This window comes from Thamnophis sirtalis, unplaced genomic scaffold (assembly GCF_051295495.1).
Source record: "Thamnophis sirtalis isolate CommonGarterSnake01/CBP01778 unplaced genomic scaffold, rThaSir2_p1.2 scaffold_1, whole genome shotgun sequence".
NCBI lineage: Eukaryota > Metazoa > Chordata > Lepidosauria > Squamata > Natricidae > Thamnophis > Thamnophis sirtalis.
The window spans coordinates 173137138-173164766 of record NW_028261381.1 but is presented as its reverse complement, the minus strand read 5'-3'; the positions used below and the strand labels follow the sequence as shown (position 1 = coordinate 173164766).

General features: G+C 45.3%; 1 protein-coding gene across 1 annotated transcript in view; it reads right to left on the bottom strand.

Annotated features, from left to right (window-relative positions):
- Positions 1 to 9769: 9769 nt before the first annotated feature.
- CELF5 (CUGBP Elav-like family member 5) overlaps positions 9770 to 27629 on the bottom strand; it is an 87738-nt gene continuing 69878 nt past the window's right edge. The window contains exons 3-9 of the mRNA XM_087705005.1: positions 25861 to 26007; positions 24285 to 24426; positions 22133 to 22279; positions 19158 to 19220; positions 17212 to 17289; positions 11480 to 11623; positions 9770 to 9897 (exon numbers count right to left, since the gene is read on the bottom strand). Coding sequence (XP_087561131.1) covers positions 9770 to 9897; positions 11480 to 11623; positions 17212 to 17289; positions 19158 to 19220; positions 22133 to 22279; positions 24285 to 24426; positions 25861 to 26007 — 849 coding nt within the window. The remainder of the gene's footprint in view (positions 9898 to 11479; positions 11624 to 17211; positions 17290 to 19157; positions 19221 to 22132; positions 22280 to 24284; positions 24427 to 25860; positions 26008 to 27629) is intronic.

The following is a 27629-nucleotide window of genomic DNA, read 5'->3' as shown; positions in this document are numbered from 1 at the left end:
TCTCAACCTTGGTGACTTTAAGTCCTGTGGACTTCAACTCCCAGAATCCCCCAGCCAGCTATGGACTTAAAGTCACCAAGGTTGAGAAACACTGCTCCATAGGAATTGAATTATTCATGTCTGTCTGTCTGTCTCTCTATCTTCAGGCATTGATGATATTACCTAGCTGGGTAATGAAACGTCTGCAAGAAAACTAAGATAGAGCTGACTACATTAATACAAGCGTTATCACCTCAGAAGTAGCTTCATGCCACTCGAATTCTCCCAATCCCGTATGTAATAGTACATTGGAATTAGCAGAGTTGGAAGGCACCTTGGAGGTCTTCTACTCCAACCCCCTGCTCAAGCATTTCAGGCAAATGGTTGTCCAATCTCTTCTTGAAAAACTTCCAGTGTTGGAGCACTCACAATTTCTGGAGGCAAGCCGCTCCATTGATTGATGGTTCTCATTGTCAGGAAATTTCTCCTCAGTTCTAAGTTGCTTCTCTCCTTGATTAGTTTCCACCCATTGCTTCTTGTTCTACCCTCAGGTGCCTTGGAAAATAGTTTGATTCCCTCTTCTTTGTGGCAGCCCCTGAGATATTGGAAGACTGCTATCATGTCTCCCCTAGTCCTTCTTTCTGTTAAACTAGACATACCCAGTTCCTCCAACCGTTCTTCGTATGTTTTAGCCTCCAGCTGCTAATCATCTTTGTTGCTCTTCTCTGCACTCTTTCCAGAGTCTCAACATCACTTTTATATCGTGGTGACCAAAACCGGATTCAGTATTCCAAGTGTGGTCTTACCAAGGCCTTATAAAGTGGTATGTATAGAAGGGAAGATTTTTTTCATCATAGATGTTTGACGCAAATCGAAATGCTTGTGAATAATAATAATAATAGCAATAGCACAGTTTTATATACTGCTTTATAGTGCTTTACAGCCCTCTCTAAGCGATTTACAGAGTCAGCCTCTTGCCCACAACAACCTGGGTCCTCATTTTACCCACCTCAGAAGGACAGAAGGCTGAGTCAACCTTGAGCCTGGTGAGATTTGAACTGCCAAATTGCAGGCAGTCGGCAGAAGTAGCCTGCAATACTGCACTCTAACCACTGTGCCACAGTGAATATAATAATAATAATAATAACAACAACAACAACAACAACAACAATTACCACTGCTTGTTTGTGCCATAAAAATAGAAATTCAACTATTATGGCACAAACCAGCAGTGGTAATTCCAGTGGTAATCGACACACTGGGTGCTATTCCAAAAGCACTGGAATTACATTTAAAACAGTTAAAAATTGACAAAATCACCATCAATCAAATGCAAAAAGCCGCACTGCTTGGATCTGCACGCATATTACGAAAATACATTACGATGTCCTAGGCCCCTGGGTGGGGCCCGACATCAATCAATGCCAAATCCGGCAAAACAACTGGCTGCTGTGTTAACAATAATGACATGTGATCAGTGGGTGCAGCAAAATTTCACAAACTGATTACCTATAACGCCATGACCCCGTTGCTAAGATCATTCACTGGAAATTGTGCCAAAAATTTGGATTTGAGTACAGCAAAAACCACTGGGAACATCAGGTTGAGAAGGTTTTAGAGAATGAGAAAGTCAAGATCTTGTGGGACTTCAGAATCCAGACTGACAGGCACTTGGCCCACAACACACCTGACATAACTATAGTTGAAAAGAAAAAAGTATGGTTCATTGACATTGCAATACCTGGAGATGCACGAATTGAAGATAAACAGCAAGAAAAAAAATCACAAAGTGCCAGGACTTGCAAATTGAAGTTGAGCGACTGTGGAAAAAGAAACTGTGTGTTGTCCCGATTGTAATTGGAGCCCTTGGAGCAATACCTAAAGGGCTACCTCGCTATTTGGAAATTCTAAATTTATCAGACTTGAACATTCTGACTCTACAAAAAACCACCCTACTTGGAACAGCTTATATCCTCCGACGTTACCTTAACGGTTCCTAGGTCCTTGGTTAGGACTCGACCTGTTGAGCTACCAACTAGCCCCAAAGGCTGTGAATCTCACCAAAGATTAACCACATAATAATAATACTGCAAGAAATATTATTTGCTTGTAAGCAAGAACTGGTGGGACCATAAAATAGAAAAATAATAGAAAATGAAGAAGTTAAATTACTCTGGGACTTCGGACAGACAGGCACCTGCTACATAACATCCCGGACGTAACAGCTGTCCATACGAAAGGCAAATAAGTCTGGATCGTGGATGTGCCAGTGCCTGAGGACAGCAGAAGAGAAGAGAAAGAACTGGAGACGATAACAAAATACAAAGACCTACAAATAGAAATAGAACGACTATGGCAAAGGGAAGCAAGGATAGTACCAGGGGTGGGTTCCTGCCAGTTCTATAGAAGAGGTTCCACAAATCTACAGTGCCGGTTCCAGCTCCCTCCCCCGCCCATCCACACATCATCAAGATGAAGAGTGAGAGGAGGAATTCTGGGAGTTGAAGTCCACAAGTCTTAAAGCTGTCAAGTTTGAACACCCCTGGGGTTTTTTTTTCTAAAGGGTTAGGGGTGCAAAGGTCTTGTAACTTGACAGCTTTAAGACTTGCACACTTTAATGCCAGAGTTCCTGAGCCAACATGACTATAGGAGGAATTCTGGGAGTTGAAGTCCACAAGTCTTAAAGCTGTCAAGTTTGAACACCCCTGGGTTTTTTTTTCTAAAGGGTTAGGGGTGCGAGGGTCTTGTAACTTGACAGCTTTAAGACTTGCGTGCTTCAAATGCCAGAGTTCCTGAGCCAACATGACTGGAGGAGGAATTCTGGGAGTTGAAGTCCACAAGTCTTAAAGCTGTCAAGTTTGAACACCCCTGGGGTTTTTTTTTCTAAAGGGTTAGGGGTGCGAGGGTCTTGTAACTTGACAGCTTTAAGACTTGCGTGCTTCAAATGCCAGAGTTTCTGAGCCAACATTTTGGTTGCTAAGCAAGAGCGTTGTTAAGTGAGTTCCACCACATTTTACAAATTGGCAACGCCCACCCAGTCACATGGGAACAGCTGACATCATGTGACAATACTGTTAGTGTTATTAAACAACTGCCTATCCCAGTCCTTGGGAAGGCCTCACTAGGTGAATAAAGGGGCCAAATCCAGTCTAAACATCTGGCAGACTGTGCAACAAACCATCCTATCTGAAAATACGTTCTGGAACCACGGGAATGATGAACTAACTTGGTCCAGCATTACTATGACTTGCTAACTCTCCCGCCGAAGAAACATTTGATAAGAAAGGCACTTCCAAAAACTGATTTGGCTGAGTGTTTAAAAAGGTGCTTTAAATGAATCCCAGTTGGGAATTCCTCCAGATGTGTTCCCGGGAGATCGGTTTGGAGCTCCAGCCCACCTCGCCACAGGGTTGTTGTTGTGAGGAAAACAGACAGACAGAAGTATTGCCTATATTCACCACCTGGAATTGAATGTATAACACAATATTTTTGCCAGAGTGTTGTTGCCAGTTCTTGAGCTGGTGTTGGCCTTCATTCACATTGATTTTCCCCCCCCATGAACCTTCTAGACGATTGCTGAGCCCCAAAATTAACAGAAATAACAGAGTTAGAAGGGACTTTGGAGGTCTTCAACCCTCTGCTCAAGCAGGAAACTTTATACAACTTCAGACAAATGCTTGTCCAATCTCTTCTTAAAAACCTCCAGTGATGGACCTCTCACAACTTCTGGAGGCAAGTAGTTCCACTGATTAATTCTTTAACTGTCAGGAAATTTCTCCTTAATTCTAGGTTGCTTCTTTCCTTCGTTAGTTTCCATCCATTTCTTCTTGTCGTGTCTTTGGAAGTTCGTACACTTTTGGCCGAGTTTACCATCTTTTTTTTTTGCCCCAGTTGTTAAGTGAGTCACTGCAGTTGTTAAGTGCATCTGGCATCCCCATTGTTTCTCAGAAGGTTGCAAAAGTTGATCCCAGGACACTTCATCCGTCATGAGTCAACTGTCGAGCATCCGAATTTTGATCACGTGATTGCCACCTTGGTTGTAAGTCTGGAAAAACGGTCGTAAGTCCCTTTTTTTCTAGCGCCGTTGCAACTTCGAATGGTCCGCTAAAGGGACGGTTGTTATGTCGAGGATTATCCATACATTTTCAGCGTTCAGGACCTTCCCACTCATCAAAGATAAATGTCAGAGTTTTTGCATTAAGGATTAGGGAATTATCAAGGATTAAGGGCGGCTCTCCCGAATTCGCTCGTGTCCCAAACGAAATCTTGGAAGCGAAACCCCCATCGACAACCAGACCAGGAGAACCACTGCAAGTTAGCCCATCAGACACAAAATCCAAATGGAAATCCGATTGTATTCGAAAGATTCTTTGCTCTCCGTGGAGATGCTCCGAGCATTCGGATGTTGTGTTACTTTAAGAGGTGGGGTATGTCCCTTTGAGGACTGGTGGACTTCAACTCCCAGAATCCCTGAGCCAGCCAAGCTGGCTCAGGAATTCTGGGAGTTGAAGTCCACCAGTCCTCAAAGGGACATGGTACCTCGTCCCGGTTTTCCATCCTTAGTAACACCACCATCATTCACACAAACATCCTCCCAAGCACACATACACACACACACACATACAATATAACAGGAATGTCTTAAGTATACAGTTCAGTCCTGGCATTCTTCACACCAGCTCAAGAGAAGATCATGTGTAGCCATTAAAAAACAAAACAGAAAGGAAGAAAAGAGAAACGTTTTTTTGTTTTTTTTGGTCAAAATGGCTCCCCTTGAAAAATCAGGTGGGACCTGCTGCGGTACCGTAGACACTAAGCTCTATTTTGAATGTGCTTTTACATCTGAAACTCGTCTGGGGGATGAGAAGTGGACAGGAAGGGAGAGCTAGGAAGAGGGGAGAGGGAGGGAGACAGGCGAACGGGAAGAAGATGCAGAAAAATGCAGGCTTAGAGATGGGACAGGATGGAAAAACCCCTTAGGAGAGGCAGCGTGGATCAAAAAAGGATTAACATTTCATCCGTTTCCCTCATGTCCTCCATTCCTTAGTTCAGTGTTTTTCAACCTCGGCAACTTTAAGATGGGTGGACTTCCTTTCCCAGAATTCCCCAGCCAGTATTTGTGGATTTCAGCTCCCAGAATTCCCTAGCAAGCATTTATGGACTCGCAGAATAGTCCAGCCAACATTTGTGGACTTCAACTCCCAGAATTCCCTAGGAAGCATTTATGGACTCCCAGAATAGTCCAGCCAACATTTGTGGACTTCAACCCCCAGAATTCCCTAGCCAGCATTTATGGACTCCCAGAATAGTCCAGCCAACATTTGTGGACTTCAACTCCCAGAATTCCTTAGCCAGCGTTTATGGACTCCCAGAATAGTCCAGCCAACATTTGTGGACTTCAACTCCCAGAATTCCCTAGCCAGCATTTATGGACTCCCAGAATAGTCCAGCCAACATTTGTGGACGTCAACTCCCAGAATTCCTTAGCCAGCGTTTATGGACTCCCAGAATAGTCCAGCCAACATTTGTGGACTTCAACCCCCAGAATTCCCTAGCCAGCATTTATGGACTCCCAGAATAGTCCAGCCAACATTTGTGGACTTCAACCCCCAGAATTCCCTAGCCAGCATTTATGGACTCCCAGAATAGTCCAGCCAACATTTGTGGACTTCAACTCCCAGAATTCCTTAGCCGGCGTTTATGGACTCCCAGAATAGTCCAGCTAACGTTTGTGGACTTCAACTCCCATAATTCTCCAGCCAGCATTTGTGGACATTAGCTCCCAGACTTCTCCAGCCAGCAATACCACCTGGAGAATTCTGGGAGTTGAAGTCCACACATCTTAAAAGTTGCTTAAAGTTGAGAAACCTTGCTTTATGTAATTCAGCTGAGCATTGACGTTGGCACCACTGCACAATTAGATTTAAAGACGCAGATCTTAAATCTCAACGGTTAAAAAGAAAGAAAGAACGAAAAGGACTCCAGAATGTTGTTTGCTTAAAAACAAAACAGATTGACACGTAGTTGTGAGAAAAGGCGTGTTCACAGCTCTTGGGCCTGCCTGCTAAACAGAACCTCCATGCCAGAGGCACTCTACCTCTATGTAGCTGGGGAAAGGAGGAAGTCCTCTTTGAGATCCAGCTGCTTGCACACATCCCCAAAGTGAGCTTGGTTGGATATCCTGACAGAAAAGACTGAGGGTGGTGGTGGTGGTGGAGTTTGGAATGGAAAAAAAGAAGCAGAGAAATTTGGGGAAGGCTAAGCGAAGCCAGAAGGGAACAGGAAGAAGGTGCAGCGTGCACTTAAAAAGCAGTGGAACATGGGGAAGGGAGTCGGGGTTTCTGTCCCTTAGGCCATCCGTCTCTCTCATGAACCTGTGCAAAGCCTCTATGCTGTGTGGCGTGGTGGATAGATACATACGTACAGAGATCACATCGGTTGCATACTGTGGACTCCTGCGGCGCAGTGCAGAAGTGGCGCGCGGCGGGCTCCCGGTGGGCCCTAACCTCCATCTTCTCGGAATTCAGGAGCCGGCGCTCCCCAAAACATCGGCCGGTCTGTGGGAAAGTTCCCCCCCCTCAGAGTTTAGCGCCCGTTCCTCGAGGCAGTGTTAGGAGTCTGATGTCGGTTTTTTTCCGAGCGCGCTGAGTTTCGCGGTTAGCCCTCCATTTTGGTCAGGAATATTTGGCTACGGAGAAAAAACGGAGCCTGTTTTTTTTTTTTTCCCTAAAAAAAAAAACTTTTTGTTTTTTTGTGCTGCCGCAAAGGCACTTTCTTCCCGTCTGGAAACTTTCGGAAAAACGACAATCCTTCGGGCATCCTTCTCCAGTTCGTTTCTTTCCTTTCGATGGAGAACAAGCGATGCCACCGTTAACCGTGTCCCGGCTCCTGGTACGATGCCAGGGTTGGTGGGGGGGGGGAAATGTCGGGGAGACTTTTCCCCCTTCCGTTCTGAAGAAGCTGCAGAAATCTCCCCCCTTTTTAATTCCCTATTTCTTTTTCTTCCCCCCCACCCCCAAGAACAGGCCAGCCTCAAGGTTGTGCAAAGGCTGGGCATTTAAAAACCCTTAGTCCCGTTTCCGTCGGTCCTCAGCTGGCAGCTGAAGATTTTAAAAACAAAAAAAAATTAAAAGTTTGGTCCCGGTGTTTTCTTTTTTCCTTGTTTCCCAAGGTTTAAAAAAAATAGAGCGCCTGTAATATATATTTATATATGCTATATATGTATAGATATACTCTTTCTATTCCTATGTACATTTCTTTTAAATTAATAGGCTGGCATTTCAAAGACTGCTCCGGTTGGTCCAGCTAAAGGTTTCGATTGGTCCAGAGGCTTCGGTTCCCGACGAAGAGAAGCTCTTTTGCAATGTGGCATGAGACCCTGTTTTCACACCCCCTGCGGGTTGGTTGACATCTATTCCCCCCCCCCCCGTCCCCAGTAGATGCTGGCCGTGGTGTTTTGTTTTGTTTTTTCACCCTCCCTCTCTCCCTCCCTCCCTCCCCACCCAGCCCTCCCCACCCCACCCGCTGTTGGCACAAAGAAGAAGAGAAGCAACTTTTGGAAGTTCTTCTTGCAATCAAGACAGAGGAAGGGGCTCGAGGCCGGATTCCTGGGAAAAGAAGAAGAGGAAAGAAGGCTTAAAGGTGGGAAGCTCAACGCTGTCATCATTCAATGCAAGTTTTTCATAGGAACCATAGACGCCGAGGGCTGGAAGGGACCTGGCAGGCAGGGGTGGGATTGAGAAATGTTAGCTACAGGTTCTCTGCCCAGTTGCTGGGTGGGCATGGCCATGGTGGGCGTGGCCTACTTAGCCTCCTGCGCCACGGCAGGGGGGGAGGGCGTTTTCGCCCTCCCCAGGCTCTGGAGGATTTTCTTGAGCCTCCGGGAGGGCAAAAACGGACTCTCCTGGGCTCCGGAGGCCAGAAACGAGCCTCTGGAGGACTCCCCTTCTGGGAGGCCCATTTTGGGAATGAATGAGAAAAAGAGAAGAGGAAAGGAGGGAGGGAGGGAAGGAAGCAAACAGGGAGGGGGACAGATGGAAGGAAGGAACGAATGAGAAAAAGAGAAGAGGAAGGAAGGGAGAGAAGGAAGCAAACAGGGAGGGTGACAGATGGAATGAAGGAACAAATGAGAAAAAGAGAAGAGGAAAGGAGGGAGGGAGGGAAGGAAGGAAGCAAACAGGGAGGGTAACAGATGGAAGGAAGGAACGAATGAGAAAAAGAGAAGAGGAAGGGAGGGAGAGAAGGATGGAAGGATGGAAGGAAGGAATGATGGAGGGAGGGAAGGGAGGGAGGGAGGGAGGGAGGGAGGGAGGGAGGGAGGAAGGAAGGAAGGAAGGAAGGAAGGAAGGAAGGAAGGAAAATGGGTGGAGAATGGAACTGAAAACCTTGTATGAAATTCCCTGGTTAGAAGCAGCTACTCCATGAAAAGAAAGCCTCAGCACTTGGGCGATTTCATCTTCAGAAAACAGACAATTAAAGGAAAGCCAGGATGGGGATGTGTGAAATCACAACACGCACAAAGAAAATGAAGACAAAAATAGGCTCCGTTAACGCGGTTGAGTTTCTTGAGAAGCTCAAGAACACACTGTCATCTTCAATCAAGAACCACCAACCCATTGACGCTTTTAGCCACGCTGATTTTCCATTTTGTACAACGTTTCAGTTTCTTTTATTCTCAAGTCTGAGAAGTAAAAGAAAATAACTTCTTAAAGAAGGTGATTAACGATTAGGGGCAGGACATTTAAATATTAGAATGGTATATAAATCAGTGTTCGTCAACCTTGGTAACTTTAAGAGGTGTAGACTTCAACTCCCAGAATTCCCCAGCGAGCATGGTTGGCTGGGTGAATTCTGGGAGTTGAAGTCCACATATCTTAAATTTGCCAAGATTGGGAAACAGTGGTATAGATTATTATAATAGCTAAAAACATGAAGAAAATCTGTCACTGTTTTTCAACTGCGGCCACTTTAAGATATATGGACTTTAACTTCCGGTGTGGCTGCCTGGGGAATTCTGGGAATAGAAGTCTATATATTTCAAAGTAGCCAAGTTTGAGAAAAATAACTATTGGATCTAACTGCTGGTTATGCATAGCTTAAGAAGCCAACTGTGATCTGTGTAAAAGAAAAGATTTGTAATGGATTCTGGGAGTAGAAATCCATGCTTGTCAGCTGGGGAATTCTGGGATTGAAGTCCATGCAGGCTGGCTAAGGGATTCCGGGAGTCGAAAACCATGCATGCTAGCTAAGGGATTCTGGGAGTTGAAGTCCACAAATGTTGCCTGGGGAATTCTGGGAGCTGAAGTCCATGCTGGTTGGCTAGGGGATTCTGGGAGTCGAAAACCATGCATGCTGGCTAAGGGATTCTGGGAGTTGAAGTCCACAAATGTTGCCTGGGGAATTCTGGGAGCTGAAGTCCATGCTGGTTGGCTAGGGGATTCTGGGAGCTGAAGTCCATGCATGCTGGCTAAGGGATTCTGGGAGTTGAAGTCCACAAATGTTGCCTGGGGAATTCTGGGAGCTGAAGTCCATGCTGGCTGACTAGGGGATTCTGGGAGTCGAAAACCATGCATGCTGGCTAAGGGATTCTGGGAGTTGAAGTCCACAAATGTTGCCTGGGGAATTCTGGGAGCTGAAGTCCATATATCATAAAGTTGGCAAGATTGAATAACACCAAGTTAGAAGTAGGAAAATAATTTCCGGCCAATTTGTCATGCCATTCAAGCTCCTTGCTTTACCTGAGAGGCCATCGGTTTCCTTGCCTCTCCCCCGCCCCGCCCCCAATCACCTGTCAGTAGGGCTGGCCGGCATCCTTTGGCCGTTTCAACTGGACCTTTAGCCTTTTCATCCCAATCTGGAATCCGTTCATGGCCTGGATGGCGGTTTGGGCACTGGAAGGATTGTCGAAACTCACGAAGCCTTGAGGAAGGAAAGAAAGGATCCAATTAGCGACACCCCGTCTGTCTCTGGGTGTTTGTAAGTAAAGCTAGTCCTCAAGTTACGACCATAAGGGAGCCGGTTGAAACTCGCAACGGTGGTAAAACAGGTCAGACTCCCAGGACTGACTCGATTTTACAAGCTCTTTTGGGCTACAGGTATTCCTCAACTTAGGACAACAATTGAAGCCGAAGTTTTCCATTGCTAAGCAGCAAGACGATGGTTAAGTGAGTTTTGTCTTCTTTTTACGACCTTTCTTGTCACAGTGGCTGTGAATCGCTGCAGTTGTTAAGTTAATAACACGGTTGTTAAGTGAATCCGGCTTCCCCGTTGACTTTGCTTGTCTCAAAAGGGGACACTACGACCGTCATAAATAGGAACCAGTTGCCAAGAAGGCCCCTGGATTTTGATTAGGTGGCCATGGGGAGGCTGAATGGCTGTAAGGGCGAAAAACAGTCACAAGTGACTTTTTTCAATGCCGCTGTAACGTCAGTCACCAAACAAATGGTTGTAAGCCGAGGACTACCTGTATTCATTAAGTGAACAGTGCAATTGTTAAGCAAACCAATGCTTCGTTATGGGTGTGGCTTTGCCCCAGACAGGAAAGTAAATGACCTCAAAATATTTAGAACATCAGTCTGTCTTTTTAATGGTATGCACAAATTGTGATTTTTTTAAAGGTAGACAACATTATTTGAAGGTTATTTCCCTAAGTTTCCCAAATGGAAGATCCTTCCTTCCCTCCTTCCTTCCTTCCTTTTTTCCTTCCTTCCTTCCTTCATTCTCTTCTCTTCCCCACTTCCCCCTCCTCCTTCTTCCTTCTCCACCTTCTCCCTCCACCCTTACTCCTCCTATCCCTACCCTCTTCCTTCCTTCCTTCCTTCCTTCCTTCCTTCCTTCCTTCCTTCCTTCCTTCCTTCCTTCCTTCTCTTCTCTTCCCCACTTCCCCTCCTCCTCCTTCCCTCCTCCTTCTCCCCCACCCTTACTCCTCCTATCCCTACCCTCTTCCTTCTTTCCTTCCTTCCTCTTCCCCTCTTCCACATCCTCCTTCTTCCTCCCCACATCCTTACTTCTCCTATCCCTACCCTCTTCCTTCTTTCCTTCCTTCCTCTTCCCCTCTTCCACATCCTCCTTCCTCCTTCTCCTCCCCACATCCTTACTTCTCCTATCCCTACCCTCTTCCTTCTTCCCTTCCTTCCTCTTCCCCTCTTCCACATCCTCCTTCTTCCTTCTCCTCTCCACATCCTTACTCCTCCTATCCCTACCCTCTTCCTTCTTCCCTTCCTTCCTCTTCCCCTCTTCCACATCCTCCTCCTTCCTTCTCCTCCCCACATCCTTACTCCTCCTATCCCTACCCTCTTCCTTCTTTCCTTCCTTCCTCTTCCCCTCTTCCACATCCTCCTTCCTCCTCCTCCCCACATCCTTACTTCCCCTATCCCTACCCTTTTCCTTCCTCCCTCCATCCTGCCCTCCCTCCTCATTTCCTTTGTTCCTCCCTGCCTCCCATCTTCCTCCCTCCCTGCCTCCCTTCTTTCCTTCCCTCCCTCCCTCCCTGCTCACTCACCGAAACATTTGCTCTGGTTTGTGGCCCGATCCATAAACACTTTGGAGGAAATGATATTCCCAAAAGGAAGAAACATTTGCATCAGTTCATTGTCTCCAAACTCTTGAGGCAGGTGGTAGATGAAGAGGTTACATCCTTCTGGGCCTGTGGTTGGAAAAGAGAGTGTGGAGTATTGGTTGGAACCAAGTGGGTTTTGTCTGAAGAGGAAAAGACGGCATCAAGATATAGCTTAAGCCACTGTTTCTCAACTTCAACAACTTTAAGATGGGTGGACTTCAACTCCACCCATTTTAAGGTTACTAAGGTTGAGAAATACTGTGGTTTAATGGGCAGGATCTATGACCATGGTGGACAATTTCAACTAAAAAAAAAAAAAAAGAAATCACAAAAACAAAATCTGCCTTTTTAAATCATACCTTGCAGATAGACCTGTTGAAAAATCAGTGGGTAAATGGAAGCATGTGAATATTTTTAATTTAAAGAAATTGGGGGATTAAAGGAGTCCTTAGTGCTCTCTCTGAGCTTGATGGCTTTCTTGCAGACATTTCATTACCCAGCTAGGTAACATCACCAGTGCTGTTGCAGAGGTGGTATTCAGCCAGTATGGACTGCATGGAGTGGGTGGGCGGCGAATCATTGGTAACAAAATGTGAAACCTGTCTGTCTGTCTGTCCGCCTGAGGAATTGTGGGAGTTGAAGTCCTCAAGTTCTTAAAGTTGCCAAAGTTGGGAGGTACTGGTTTAACAGGAAGGATCTGGTGGAGAATTTCAACTAAAGAAAAGGGAATTATCCCACTTTTTAAACCAGACCTTACAGACAGACCTGTTAAAATTTGATGGATAAATAATTGTGTGGGAATCTTTTTAATTTAAAGAAAAGCCCTCTTCAAAACACTCCCTAAAATCTAGGTTCTGTCAACTGCACTTGGTCTTTTCTAACTCCTAGCTACCCATATGATCAAAAATTTGAAAAGGTAAGAGGGAAATATTTTGATGTACAGATCAAAATATTAGCCAGACCTACAAGGGAAACATTTTGGTGTAACTTTCAACTGTCAGTCCTAGTTTTAACTTAGCTAGTTCTTGGCTTGCCACAATTAGAATCGGAATGCGATTGTTAAGGGAGTTGCACCTGATTTTTTAATCTCTTTTTTGCAATGGTCATTAAGTGGATCATTTAGTCCTTAAGTGAATCTGGCTTCCCCCATTGACTTTGTTTTTTGGAAGCCCCTCCGGGGAGGATTGTAAATGGCAATTATCAGATGCTGTAACTATCATAAATACCTGTTATCATACGATCATTGGGAGACTGCAATGATTGTAAATTCAAGGACCTGTTGTAAGTCACTTTTTTTCAGGTCCATCGTAACTTTGAATGGCCATTAAGTGAACGGCCGTAAATCGAGGACTATCTGTCCTTATTATCTGACTTTGCACAGCGTACAGGTTGTCCTCGACTTACGAACCCAACTAAGCCCAAACTTTCTGTAGTGAAGTGAGACATTTGTTAAGGGAGTTTTGCCCCCTTTTGTGCCAGAGTCATTCAGTGAGTCACTGCAGTTGGTAAGTTAGCAACCTGGTCGTTAAGTGAATCTGGCTCCTTCCTTGACTTTGCTTGTCAGAAGGTCGCAAAAAGGGATTGATGATTCCAGGACCAGAGGAGGTATTCAGCCGGTTCAGAACAATTTGGGTGAACCGGTAGCGGAAATTTTGAGTAGTTCGGAGAACCGGCAAATACCACCTCTGGCTGGCCCCGCCCTCCCATTCCCATCGTTCCCAGGTTCTATATTCCCTTGTTTTTTAGCTCAGCTGATTTGTGGGGTAGAGCAGATTGCCCCGCCTCAGTTGACCTAAAACACAGCTCAGCTCACCAGCGCTGACACTGAGAACAGACTTTCAGTGCTGCTCGCCTGCACGAAGCGCGGGTTATGCGAGCACATGCGCAAAACACGTTCTCATATAATCGGTAGGAAAAGATTTGGAATCCTGCCACTGCCCAGGACACGTGACCCGACAAATGTGCGCACGACAAAAGCGCGCCGACGAAACCGTGGTGAGAAAACCGCAACATCATAAACATGCCCACAACAATGCGCCGACAAAACCGCGCCCACAAAAGCGCGATTTAAGATAAGGTAAGGTTAGGTTTAGAGTTAGGTTCAGGGTTAGGTTTAGGGTTAGGTTTAGGGTTAGGTTTAGGGTTAGGTTTAGGGTTAGGTTTAGGGTTAGGTTTAGGGTTAGGTTTAGGGTTAGGTTTAGGGTTAGGTTTAGGGTTAGGTTTAGGGTTAGGTTTAGGGTTAGGTTTAGGGTTAGGTTTAGGGTTAGGTTTAGGGTTAGGTTTAGGGTTAGGTTTAGGGTTAGGTTTAGGGTTAGGTTTAGGGTTAGGTTTAGGGTTAGGGTTAGGGTTAGGGTTAGGGTTAGGGTTATTAGATTGTTATTAGTTCTTTCTGGAAGACGCGCTTTTGTCAGTGCGCTGTTGTCGGCACGCTTCTGCGCTCATTCGTCAGTGCGATTTCGACCTCGCGGTTTTCTCACCGCGGTTTCATCGGCGCGCTTTTGTCGAGCACGCATTTGTCGGTGAACCCCTGGGACACAGCAAGGGTCATAAATATGAGCCACTTGATCTAAATTTTGACCACATGATCATGAGGATGTCAGAACTGTGAAAAACGGTCGTAAGTTTCTTTTTTCAGTGCCGTTGCAACTTTGAACCATTGTCGAGGATTCCCTGTATTAAAGCTGGACAAACCCAGTACTTTTATTAATGCATTCTCCCCAAACAAAGAAAACCACACAGCATCTTATTGTGATAACCTGGCTCCTTCAACGCACTATATATCGCAATCCAGTCTCCTCCATTTTCACCTCATCCAGATAATCTAGGATTTGGGAGGTTTAGGCTCTGATCCCTGCTTGGCTATTAAGATGAGAAGGCGGCCACGGATTTCTTTCTCTGTCTCTTAGCTCTTTGAGATCCACTTCAGAGCTCAAACCAGAGCAAAGGATGGTCAAAGGTGGAGAAATGTTGCCCAGATACATTATTAACCACGTAACATCATGGAGTTTGAAGGGGGCACTGAGTGGGACCAACCTGTTGGTGGTCACTGCAAAAACAGAAACACCTACCAGCCTCTGCTCAGAGATGTCAAAAAAACATGGACAGACTAGAATAGAATAGAACAGAATTACAGAATAGAATAGAATAGAATAGAATGGAATGGAACGGAACAGAACAGAATAGAACAAAATTACAAAATAGAATAGAATTACAGAATAGAACAGAATAGAATACGGTAGGATAGGATAGGATAGGATAGAACAGAATTACAGAATAGAATAGAATGGAATGGAATGGAACAGAATAGAACAAAATTACAAAATAGAATAGAATTACAGAATAGAACAGAATAGGATAGGATAGGATAGGATAGGATAGGATAGGATAGAACAGAATTACAGAATAGAATGGAATGGAATGGAATAGAATAGAACAGAATTACAGAATAGAATAGAATGGAATGGAATGGAACAGAATAGAACAAAATTACAAAATAGAATAGAATTACAGAATAGAACAGAATAGAATAGGGTAAGATAGGATAGGATAGGATAGAACAGAATTGCAGAATAGAATAGAATGGAATGGAACGGAACAGAATAGAACAAAATTACAAAATAGAATAGAATTACATAATAGAACAGAATAGGATAGGATAGGATAGAACAGAATTACAGAATAGAATAGAATGGAATAGAATAGAATAGAATAGAACAGAATTACAGAATAGAATGGAATAGAATGGAATGGAATAGAACAGAACAGAATAGAACAAAATTACAAAATAGAATAGAATTACAGAATAGAATAGAACAGGACAGGACAGGATAGGATAGAACAGAATTACAGAATAGAATAGAATGGAATGGAATAGAATAGAATGGAATGGAATAGAATAGAATAGAACAGAATTACAGAATAGAATGGAATAGAATGGAATGGAATAGAATAGAATAGAATAGAACAAAATTACGAAATAGAATAGAATTACAGAATAGAACAGAACAGGATAGGATAGGTTAGAACAGAATTACAGAATAGAATGGAATGGAATAGAATGGAATGGAATGGAATAGAATCAAACAGAATTACGAAATAGAATAGAATTACAGAATAGAACAGAATAGGATAGGATAAAATAGGATAGGATAGGATAGGATAGGATTGGATGGGATAGGATAGGATAGAATAACAGAGTTGGAAGGGACCAACTCTGGTAGTGGGCTACGGCCTGGCAGTTAGGGACCCCTGTGTGCCTAGAAGATATTGACATGACAGCTGTAAGATCCTATTTCAGGAATTAGCCTTTTAATTAGTCATTCTGGAACTTATAGTTGCATTCCACCAGTTGGGAAGGCTGCCTTTACTGAGACCAAGTGTTCCCAACAGTGTGTGTGTGTGTGTGTGTGTGTGTGTGTGTGTGTGTGTGTGTCTGTGTGTGTGTGTCTGTGTGTGTGTGTGAGAGAGAGGATATTCCAGGGTGTATGAAAATGTGGGTTTAGAAGTTCCAAAATTATAGTGCATATGCATAAAGGTAAACGTTCCCCTCACACAAGCATGCTAGTCGTTCCTGACTCTAGGGGGCCGTGCTCATCTCCATTTCTAAGCCGAAGAGCCAGCGTTTTCAGAAGACATCTCTGTGGTCACGTGGCTGGCATGTCTCAACGCCGAAGGCGCACGGAACGCTGTTACCTCTCCACCAAAGCTGGTTCCTATTTTTCTACCTGCATTTTTCACGTGCTTTTGAACTGCTGGGTTGGCAGAAGCTGGGAAAGGTCACGGGAGCTCACTCCGTTACACGGCGCTAGGGATTCGAACCGCCGAACTGCCGGCCTTTCTGATCGACATGCTCAGCGTCTCAGCCACTGAGCCGCCATGTCCCTTAAAGGACAGGGCATGACCTCCCAGACACAATGGGAGTCAGGCAACAGTAATTAGAATACCAAAATGGGACACACTCAAGCAAAGTACATTTCCTACAGAACAAGCATCACAATCACAAAGCCCCAAGGAATGGATAAAAGCTCGCCTACCTCAACCCTCACTTTGTCAGCTACCCCAGAAACATGCTGCTCTCACTAGTTCCCGGTGACTGAATACTTCCTTTCCTGCAGCAGGCCTCCATTTTATTTTCAGCCCCTTTCTCCCGGCTTGGAACTGGATCTGATTTTTCTTAAGGGACTTTTAATAGGAGGGTGCGTTGGCCTAGAGCTGGGGCTTTCGCCTCACAATCAGGAGGCTGCGAGTTCGATCCTGGGTAGGTACAGATATTTTTCTCTCTCTCTGGGCACAATGAAAATATACCTGCTGAACAAAACTCCACATTGGCAACAGGGAAAGGCATCCGGCCAGTAAACACTCTGCTAGCTCCATTTAGTTGCCCAGACCCTACCCCGTAAGGCAGTGGTTCCCAAACTTGGCAGCTTTAAGACTTGTGGACTTCAACTCCGAGAATTCTCCAGCCAGCTCTGCTGGCTGGAGAATTCTGGGAGTTGAAGTCCACAAGTCTTAAAGCTGCCAAGTTTGGGAACCACTGCCGTAAGGGATAATGGAGTCATTAAACAGCGATGATGGTAAGAGACCAGGGCATTTTGTAGAGAACCTACAAGCATCAAAGACGCAGGCTGCCTGCTCCTCTTTCCCCACCACATCCCCGCAGGAGAAGACCTACCTACCTTCTCGCTGTTGCTGCTGAATGATGGGAAGAGGCTGAGGGATGGCCTGTGCGACAGGGGTGATGGCAGGATAGACAGCTGCAAAGGAAGGGTGGAAGGAAGGAGACGCAGGTGAACAAACTCCCATTTCTGCTCCATAAAGCTCACTAGTGACACCTCTATCATCCATTTCCGTGAAGGTCTTCTCAGATTTTTTTTTCCAAGCACCTTCGTGAGAATCTCCCTTTGCTCAAACTCAAATGGATGTCAAACTCAAGGGTGTTTAGATCTGGCCCGTGGGGCCGCTCTGGAAACAGCCAAGGATTGGCCCACGATGCCTCTGCCAGTGAAAACGGAGCTCGGGAGGGCTGAGTGCAGCTCTCCCAAGCTCCATTTTTGCCGGCAGAGGTGGTGGGCTCTCTTCTAAAATAAAGCAAGATCGTGGCACACACTTGAAAGTAAATCAGGAAGACTGAAATTGTGGGGAGTCTGTCTGGCAAGAATGCTTATCCACAGGAAATATGTCGGCTGGCGACCCCCCGGGGGAGGGCCTTTTCTGTAGCTGCAGCCCCTGGAGCCAAGGTGGCGCAGTGGTTAAATGCAGCACTGCAGGCTACTGCTAGATCAGCAGGTCAGCGGTTCAAATCTCACCGGCTCAGGGTTGACTCAGCCTTCCATCCTTCCGAGGTGGGTAAAATGAGGACCCAGATTGTTGGGGGCAATATGCTGACTCTCTGTAAACCGCTTAGAGAGGCCTGAAAGGCCTATGAAGCGGTATATAAGTCTACTGCTATTGCTATTGCTGCTCCGGCCCTATGGAACGATCTCCCCGTTGAAGATCCGGACCCTTACTACCCTTCCAGCCTTCTGTAAAGCAACCAAGAGCTGGCTGTTCCGGCAGGCCTGGGGCTGTTGAATTATCCAGCCCCATCCTATGCTATGACTGTTGCTGAATTTTAAGTGTTGTTTTTATTTTTGTATCCCCCTTCCCTTTTTATTGTTAGCCGCCCTGAGTCTTCTGAGAGTAGGGCGGCTTGCAAGCTAAATAAATACAAATACAAATATGCATGTGTAAAGCTTGTAGCAATTATGGGTAGTTAGAAAGTTGATGAAAGTAACAAGAATTAGACAACTTGCAGACCTCAGCTAAAAGTGAGGGATGGGCGGCTGCAAATGAAATGTGTATTAGGTAACTCCTGGGGCGTTCATGAGCCAAGGCTTAGAAATAAGGAGAGCTAGAGAACCAATAGAACAAATTGTAGAATTATTACTAAAATGTTTATGTTTATCAGATGATTTTTCTTGTTGTCTCCCCTTGTCCTGCCTTCTCCTTTAGTGAAAATGTATAAAGCTCTCTCTCTTTTTTTCTTTTTTCTTTAAATAAAATTTTATTTTAAACACATAAGCACATCAACAAAAACAAACACATAACTTAAAAACAACATAGGAACAATAAGTTCCATCGTATATCATACCGCAGTTCCGAATCGGTTTCTTTGCAGTTAGTGTTTTCCCTACTATACATTTCTATCTTTCTATTCTATCTTTCTATCTCTTTCTATCATCTCTTTCTATCATCTTTCTTTCTTTCTTTTTCTTTCTTTCTTTTTTTCTTTCTATCATTCTATCATCTATCTATCCATCCATCCATCTATCCCTGCCTGCCTGCCAGATGATTGGTAATTGGGTCAAGGTCACTCAGCCAGTTTTTTGTGCCTAAGGTGGGACTAGAAGTGATAGACCCCTGGTGATTGGCCCAAAGTCACCTAGCCAGCTTCCACGCTTAAGGTAGGACTAGAACTCACCATCTCCTGATTTCCAGCCTGCTGCCTTCACCACTAGATCAAACTTCCTTTCAATCTATCATCCCAAACTCCCTTTTATCCCTCTTCCCTCCAACCCCCCCCCAAAAAAACCCCTTACAGCCAGAGGAAATCATCCAAATGGGATTACTTCAGCCAACTTACCTGCATATTGTTGGACACCTGTGAAATTCGGATGCAAGGATTCTGCCACAGATGAGTTTTGGGCTAAAAGAAGAAAGATTTGGTTTGCGTTTCTTTTCAAGGATTAGGGAAATGGACAAAAACAGCAGGAAGAAGAAAATGGGAGGGGGAAACCCCCAAACCGACAGTTTTGAAATTCCAATGCTTGTTATATTGCTTTATAAAAAGATTTGGTCAAAATGTTTGCAGATTAAAAATATGGAAAACAGAAGTCCAGGCCTTGCTCCGCCCCTCACTGTGATGTCCACTACTCCATTGGTCAAGGGAAACTGTTACAGTCCTCCAGTTATGTCCACAATTGGGTCTAAACTTTCTGTTGTTCAGCAAGATGGTCATTAAATGAGTTTTGCCCTATCTAATGACCTTTCTTACCACAATTTTTAAGTTAGTAAGTATTTTTTGGAGTATAAGACTCTCCAAAGTATAAGATGCACCCCTAGCTTTTAGGGAGGAAAACAAAGGGGGGGAAAATCTGCTTCTGCCTCCCAGCCATTTGCCTCCTTGCAACAAACAGCAAACAGTACAGACAACATACACTGCTTGTGGTGTTACATTTCAGGCTATACTTGTACAGATGCTGTTCAAATGGATGTGGCTTCCTGGAAGTATACATTATTCTCTGCTATTTAAAAGGAGATACAATAGCACTGGGCCTCTTCAGATCAAGCATTTATTTTAAAAAGCATCTTCATTTTGTTAAGCTGCCCAGAACAATAATAAAGCAGTCTTTAAAAAAATAAGTCTAATAGTTTGAACCAGGGGTGGGTTTCAACCGGTTCGCGGCGGTCCCTGCGAACCGGTTGGTCGGCGAACCCGGAAGTAAGTAACTTCCGGGAACGGCGAAGGGCCCATCCGCCCACCCGCGCTCCTTACCCGTTTTTGACGAGTTCTGCGCTTCCACGCATGCGCAGGACGCATACAGCGCCTGCGCGATCCTCCAGGAGCAGCTGGAGCATCGCACAGACGCTAGTACGCATGCGTGCACCGCGCGCGTGCTCGAGGACGCCTCCGGCCCCGTTCCAACTGAACCGGTTTTTTTTTTCTTTTTCTAATTTTAGTATAAAATAAGAAGCCGAATACATCGACGAATAGTAGAAATACACCGAAGTGAGGAGTAGAGGGTAAGAAGAGAGAGGGGTAGAGAGGGAGTGAGAGGGGAATGGAAGGAGTGTGAGATGGAAGGGAGGGGGAGAAAGGAGTTAGAGGGGGAGGGGAAGTAGAAGAGGGGAATGCTGAAGGGGAGAGAGGAAGGTTGGAGGGAGGAGAAAGAAAGGGTGTATGGAGGGTTGAAGTGCTATGTTGGTTTTGTATTTTGGAATACAAGAAGAGTGTGTTTATTGCTTAAAGTTATATGGCCTTAATCATGCACAGTATATATGTGATTGTATAAAATGAAAATGAAAATGAAATAAAACAATTTTAAAACCAACCGAACCGGTTGGAACGGGGTGAGAAACCCACCCCTGGTTTGAACATTCTATAGGCATTTATAGTTATTGACTTGCCTCCTTGCAGCAAACAGCCTGATTAGCAGAAGAAGAAAAAAATCTGCTTCTGCCTCCCAGCAATTTGCCTTGTGGAGCAAACAGCAAGTTTCACTTTCAGTTTCAGCAGGGGCCTCCCGATCATCAGCTGTTTCAGGCTGCAGGGATTGCCATGGCCTATTGCAGCCTCCGCAAGCCCCATTTTCCCTGCTTGCTGCAAGGAAGTAAATGGCTGGGAGGCAGAGGCCAAAAGGTGGGGGACGGTGGGTGGGTGGGGCTACATTTAGTATATAAGACGCACCCAAATTTTCACCCTCTTTTAGTGGGGGGGGGGGGAAGGTGCATCTTATACTCCGAAAAATAGGGTAATTGTTAAGTGAATCTGGTTTCCCAATTGACTTTGGCTTGTCAGAAGGTCGAAAAAGGGGATCGCGCTCCCCTGGGATGTTGCAACCATCATAAAAATGAGTCCGTTGCTAAGCATCCAAATTTTAATCACATGACCGTGGGGAGGCTGCAATGGTCGTAAGTGTGAAACACGGTCATAAGTTACTTTTTTCAGAGCCGTTGTAACTTTGAACAGTCACTAAACAAAACGACCTGTACAGAATATCCTCCTCCTATTTCCTTTTCATCACAATAAACCTTTGAGGTAGTTTATGCTAAAAATAAGTGCTGTTTCAAAGCCCCTGGGAGGGCTGGAGGGGGGGGGACTAGAACCCAGGTCTCTCCCCTCCCAGCCCAGCCCCCTCCCCACCACATCTGATTGGGTCTGAGGGAGGGGGACTGTCCCAAATGAGCCAATGAGTTTCTGAGGCTGAGGAGGGATTAGAACCCAGGTCTCCCCACACCTAGTTCAGCCCTTCCTTTACTACGTCTCATTGGCTCTTGGGCTGAGAGGGAGGGACTGACTCCAAATCAGCCAATGACTTTCTGTGGCTGAGGTAGGATTAGAACCCAGTCTGGCTCATCCCTGACTACACTTGATTGGCTCTTGGATTAAGATGGGTGGGCTGGCCCCAAATCAGCCAATCAGCTTCTGAGGCTGAAGGGAGATTAGAACTCAGGTCCCACCAGTCTCAGGGCAGCCCCTTCCCCAATTCACCTGTCAAGAAGCAAACATTGTCACTTTTTGGGAGTTGTTGTTGTTTTCTCCTTTTCAAATATATTTAGGACCGTAAAATCGAAAATACTCCTCACCCACTGACTGTCTCCAGTAGGGACCAGGATAGGCACAGCCCAAAGTTGTAGGCAAAAGACACAAGCCAACTGGTCATTCTCCAGGGCCCTTTTAGGACATATGGACTTCAACTCCCAGAATCCCTGAGCCAGCATTCAGCATTCGGGCTCAGGAATTCTGGGAGTTGAAGTCCACAGGTGGTAGAAGGGCCCTGGTTCCCCCAACCTCTGCTCTTCGAGAACCCAGCCGCAGCCTCCGCCTTTCGGTCCTACCTGGGCAGGGGACCAGCCCGTTTGCATAAACCGTCTCCAGGGCGGGGTGGCTGCTGGGAATGGCCACCATTCCTGCAAAGCTGTTGCTGATGGGGGTGACCAGTCCTGGGACAGCAGCTGTGCCCAGCAGAGGAGGTGAGTGTAACCCTGCAGGAGGGGAGAGAGAAAAAGACAGGAGGAAGAAGAGGTGGCTTTCTTTCTTTCTTTCTTTCTTTCTTTCTTTCTTTCTTTCTTTCTTTCTTTCCTTCCCCCTTCTCTCTCTCTCCCTCCCTTCTTTCTTTCTCTTCCTACATTCCTTCCTTCTTTCTCTTCATTCTTTCTCTTCCTTCTTCTCTTCTTTCTTTTTCTTCCTTCCTTTCTCTCTCTCTCTCTCTCTTTCTTTCTTCTACAACCCTCCTTTCCTTTCTTCATCTTTCCTCCCTCCTTTTATTCTTCCTTTTCTTTCTTTCATTCTTTCCTTCCTTCCTTCTTTCTCTTCCTTCCTTCTTTCTTTCTCTTCCTATCTTCCTTCTTTATTTCTTTATTTCTCTTCTTTCTTTCTCTTCCTTCCTTCTTTCTTTTCTTTTTTTTCTTTCTCATCTCTTCATTCTTTATCTTCCTTCCTCTCTTTCTTTTTCTTTTTTCCTTCCTTCCTTTCTCTCTTTCTCTCTTTCTCATCTTTTTCTTTCTTTCTACAACCCTCCTTCCCTTTCTTCATCTTTCCTCCCTCCTTTTATTCTTCTCTTTCTTTCTTTCTTTCTTTCTTTTTCTTCCTTCTCTTCTTTCTTTTTCTTCCTTCCTTTCTCTCTTTCTCCTCTTTCTTTCTTCTACAACCCTCCTTTCCTTTTCTTCATCTTTCCTCCTTCCTTTTATTCTTCCTTTCTTTCATTTCTTTCTTTCCTTCCTTCTTTCTCTTCCTTCCTTCTTTCTTCTCTTCTTTCTTTCTCTTCTTTCCTTCTTTCTTTTTCTTTCTTTCTTTCTCATCTCTTCATTCTTTATCTTCCTTCTTCTCTTCTTTCTTTTTCTTTTTCCTTCCTTCCTTTCTCTCTCTCTTTCTCTCTCTCTTCCTTTCTTCTACAACCCTCCTTCCCTTTCTTCATCCTTCCTCCCTCCTTTTATTCTTCCTTTTTCTTTCTTTCTTTCTTTCTTTCTTTCTTTCTTTCTTTCTTTCTTTCTTTCTTTCTTTCCTTCCCCCTTCTCTCTCTCTCCCTCCCTTCTTTCTTTCTCTTCCTACATTCCTTCCTTCTTTCTCTTCATTCTTTCTCTTCCTTCTCTTCTTTCTTTTTCTTCCTTCCTTTCTCTCTTTCTCTCTTTCTTTCTTCTACAACCCTCCTTTCCTTTCTTCATCTTTCCTCCCTCCTTTTATTCTTCCTTTTCTTTCTTTCATTCTTTCTTTCCTTCCTTCCTTCTTTCTCTTTCTTCCTTCTTTCTTTCTCTTCCTATCTTCTTTCTTTCTTTCTCTTCTTTCTCTTCCTTCCTTCTTTTTCTTTTTTCTTTCTTTCTCATCTCTTCATTCTTTATCTTCCTTCTTCTCTTCTTTCTTTTTCTTTTTCCTTCCTTCCTTTCTCTCTCACTCTTTCTCTCTCTCTCTTCCTTTCTTCTACAACCCTCCTTCCCTTTCTTCATCCTTCCTCCCTCCTTTTATTCTTCCTTTTCTTTCTTTCTTTCTTCCTTTTCTTTCTCTTCCTTCCTTCTTTCTTTCCCTTCCTACTTTCCTTCTTTATTTATTTCTTTCTCTTCTTTCTTTTCTTTCTTTCTCTTACGTTCTTCTTTATTTCCCTTCTTTCTTTCTTTCTCTTTCTCTCTGTTTCTTTCTTCTCCAACTTTCCTTCCCTTTCTTTATCTTCCCTCCCTCCCTTTATTCTTCCTTTTCCTTCCTATTTCTTAACTTCCAATCCCCTAATCCTCTTTGTTCCTCTTCTCTGCATTCTTTCCAGAGTATCAACATCCGTTTCCCAGATCATAGGGACCAAAACTGGATGCAGTAGTCCAAGGAGGAGGGGTGCCTTACCCTCCTCACAACCAGTTCGGTTCTTCTCAACCAGAGTCGGATGGTTATATCGGAACAGCGACATGAAATGAAACCTGCGGCCTGGGTCCCTCAGGCTGGCATGTAACAGGTCAGCCCCACCACCCCACCCCCGTTTTCGGATTCAACCCCGCAGCCGCCTACCTGAGGTTGGTGCAATTGGGGCAGCTGGCAGGCCATTCAAGCTGACGGTGCCGATCTGCTGGATGTGGCACGGCGAGAAAGTGAGGCTGGGGCTGAGAAAGCTACCCTGGGAAGCCGACAGAACCGTTTGCTGCTGCATCAGCTGCCACAGGGGGAAAAAAACAAGTCATCCCTAGGATTATGGATTAGGTTTCCAGGGGTCACTTCCAGGATTCAGAGATACAGAGTTTTTTTTAAATAAATAAATAATAAAAAAACTAATTTTGCCAAGAAGGTATGAACGGAACAGTAGCAGAACTCAAACACAATGCAGGAAGTCCTCGACCCATGACCACAACTGAGGCCGAAAATTCTGTCCCTAAGCGAATGGCTGCTAAGTGAATTTTTGCTCCATCACACGACCTTCCTTGCCACAGTTTTTCAGTGAATTTAATTTAATTTAATTAACCACATTTATATGCCGCCCAATCCCGAAGGACTCCGGGCGGCTTAAAAAAATAAAGAGAGAGAGAGAAAAAAAAGACACATAACGAACACATAACAACAACAAAAAAACGGTTTAAAATAGCAACACCTCATACATTCATTCTAATCTCTCTCTAGCAAACTATTCTGTGTGCGGTATTTATGGGCTGCCTGTTGTGTGTGGCTTTTTAGCTGTTGATTGAGATGTTGGTGGCTGGCTATTAAGGCGTTGGCTGTTGTTTCCTTCTGCTGCCAAGCCCTGGCCTCGGAGGTGGTGTTCAGCCGGTTCGGACTGGTTCGGGCAAACTGGTAGCTCCGACAATCAGTCGGCCCTACTCATTCGCCCCCTGTCCTATCCTGTCCTTTCCTTCCTGTTTTCTAGCTCATCTCAGTCGTCCACAGCTGATTCCCTCCCCTTGCTGTTTTACTGACCATTGCTGACTTGGACGTTAAGCAGCCGAGCTTCTAAATGCTGCATTTTCAGCATTGCGTGCAAACGCTTGAGACACTCACACACGCACAAAGCACACACTCTCACCAAACCGGTTGTTAAACCACCAGCAGCCCATCCCTGCCTGGCTGCCTAAGTACTGGATAAGTTGCTGGTAAACTATCAGTCCTGTTGATTGACAAGGGGCGCCTGTCTTCCAGGCTTCAATCTCTTCCCTGGCTGTTTTTGTACCTGCTCGCCCAACAAATGGAAGGTATGTCCTTCTTTATTGCCATGATTTCTTTCTTTCGTGGTTGTTTGGAGGGAGGGATGGAAAACAGCGGCAGGTGGGCAAACTGATAGGAAAGCCGGGGAAGAGGATAAAGCTGGCATTTGAAATGGATGGATGAAATATTGCAAGATTTATTGCGTATTTCTCCAACCTCTCCGCACCGTTTCCTTGTCGCAAATGCTGCAGACATTCAAATATCGCGATATTCATTGTGCGTTTCCCCAACCTTCCCGGCCCTTTTCCTTCTCACAAATGCTACAGATATCCTGGAAAGCTGCTTCTCGCAATGAACCCAAGCTGGCTGCTACGGCTGCCCCGCGGCAGCCCACTCCCCCCCGCTTCCCAGTTCCGACGGAAAGAAAACTGGCTTGCGTCCTGCTGATACTCACCGCCTGAGCGTACGCGCTGTACGGGCTGAACGGCAAGGCGAAAGAGGGGGTGAGGATGCCAAGCTGCCCCACCATCTGCTGCACTCTCCGCAGCGTCCGCTCCTTGTCTGTGTCCGCGAACTTCACCACGAGGCTGGAAGAAGCACCCTGCTAGACAAAAATGCAAGCTTGGGGTGGGAAAAGAGAGGACAAACTGGGGCGAAAGCGGTTTAAGAAGAGGTTAGACAACCGTTTGTCTGGAATGGCAAAGGGTCTCCTGCTTGAGCAGGGGGTTGGACTAGAAGACCTCCAAGGTCCCTTCCAACTCTGTTACCCTGGGGGCATTCGGCTGCTCGGTTGTCGCAGCGCAGAAAATTCTGCAACCGAACAGTTTTACGGCTTACGACTGCGATGGGAACCTGAATTTCCCTCCTTAACCCAGGGGATGGCTAACTGAGTCACATCCCCTTTTGCGAACCATTTTGGCCACAGTTGTTAAGCGAATCACCGCAGTCGTTAAGCGAGCATTCTCGTTCTTTGCATCTGGCTTCCCCATTGACTTTGCTCGCCCGAAGGTCGCAAAAGGGGATCCCATGACCCCGGGACATTGCAACCGTCGTAGGTTTGAGCCGGTTGCCAATCTGCTGAATTTCGATCATGTGATCATGGGGATGCTGCAACGGTCATACGGGGGAATAATGGTCACGAGTCACTTTTTGGTGTGGTTGTAACTTTGAATGGTCATTAAGCGAGGACTAGCTGTACTCGGCAGATTGGGGTTCAGCCCCACCCATCTTGGGTTCCCCCTTTCAAATTACCCCGTATTTTGAAACCCAGAGCCGGCATGATTCCTATGTTGCGTTTTCCCCTGGCATTAGATTTCCTAGAGGGATGTCCCAAAGATGCTTTTTTCAGGAGGCAGCTGGACTTTTCTTGTTTTCCCTTGAAGACATTTTGCTTCTGATCCAAGAAGCTTCTTCAGCTCTGACTGGATGTGGGGAACAGAAGGATTTATCCTCCTTGCAGACAGCTGGTCATTTGCGTCTCTTTTGAAAGTCATTGAGGCCGCTTGGAGGTTTATTTGTGTCTTCTTTAAAGATGTTTCACTTCTCATCCAAGAAGCTTCCTCAACTCTGACTGGATTGTGGGAAACAGAAGGACTTATCCTCCTTGCGGACAGCTGGTCATTTGCAACCTTTTTAGAGAGTCGTTGAGCCCACTTGGAGGTTTATTTGTGTCTTCTTTAAATATGTTTCACTTCTCATCCAAGAAGCTTCTTCAGCTCTGACTGGATGGTGGGGAACAGAAGGATTTATCCTCCTTGCAGACAGCTGGTCATTTGCATCCTTTGAATGAGTCATTGAGGCCACTTGGAGGTTCATCTGTGTCCTCAGGGCCACCTGAGTGGTGCAAATGGGTGTGGAGCCTTCTTAGAACAGCTGAAAGGACCGTGTTGTAGACTGGAGATAGAGGATGTGGTATCCCTCCTCTTCCGTTGAGATCAATTTTGACAGGTGGCCTCAATGACTTGCTAAAAGAATGCAAACGACCAGTGATCCGCAAAGGAGCGTAACTCCTTTCATTCCCCATCACTCAGTCAGAGCTGAAGCTCTTGGATGAGAAGCGAAACGACTTCAAAGAAAAAAGAAGAAGAAAGTCCAGTTTCCTTCTCATCCAAGAAGCTTCTTCAGCTCTGACTGGATGGTGGGGAAATGGAAGGATTTATCCTCCTTGCAGACAGCTGATCATTTGCATCCTTTGAGAGAGTCCTTGAGGCCATTTGGAGGTTT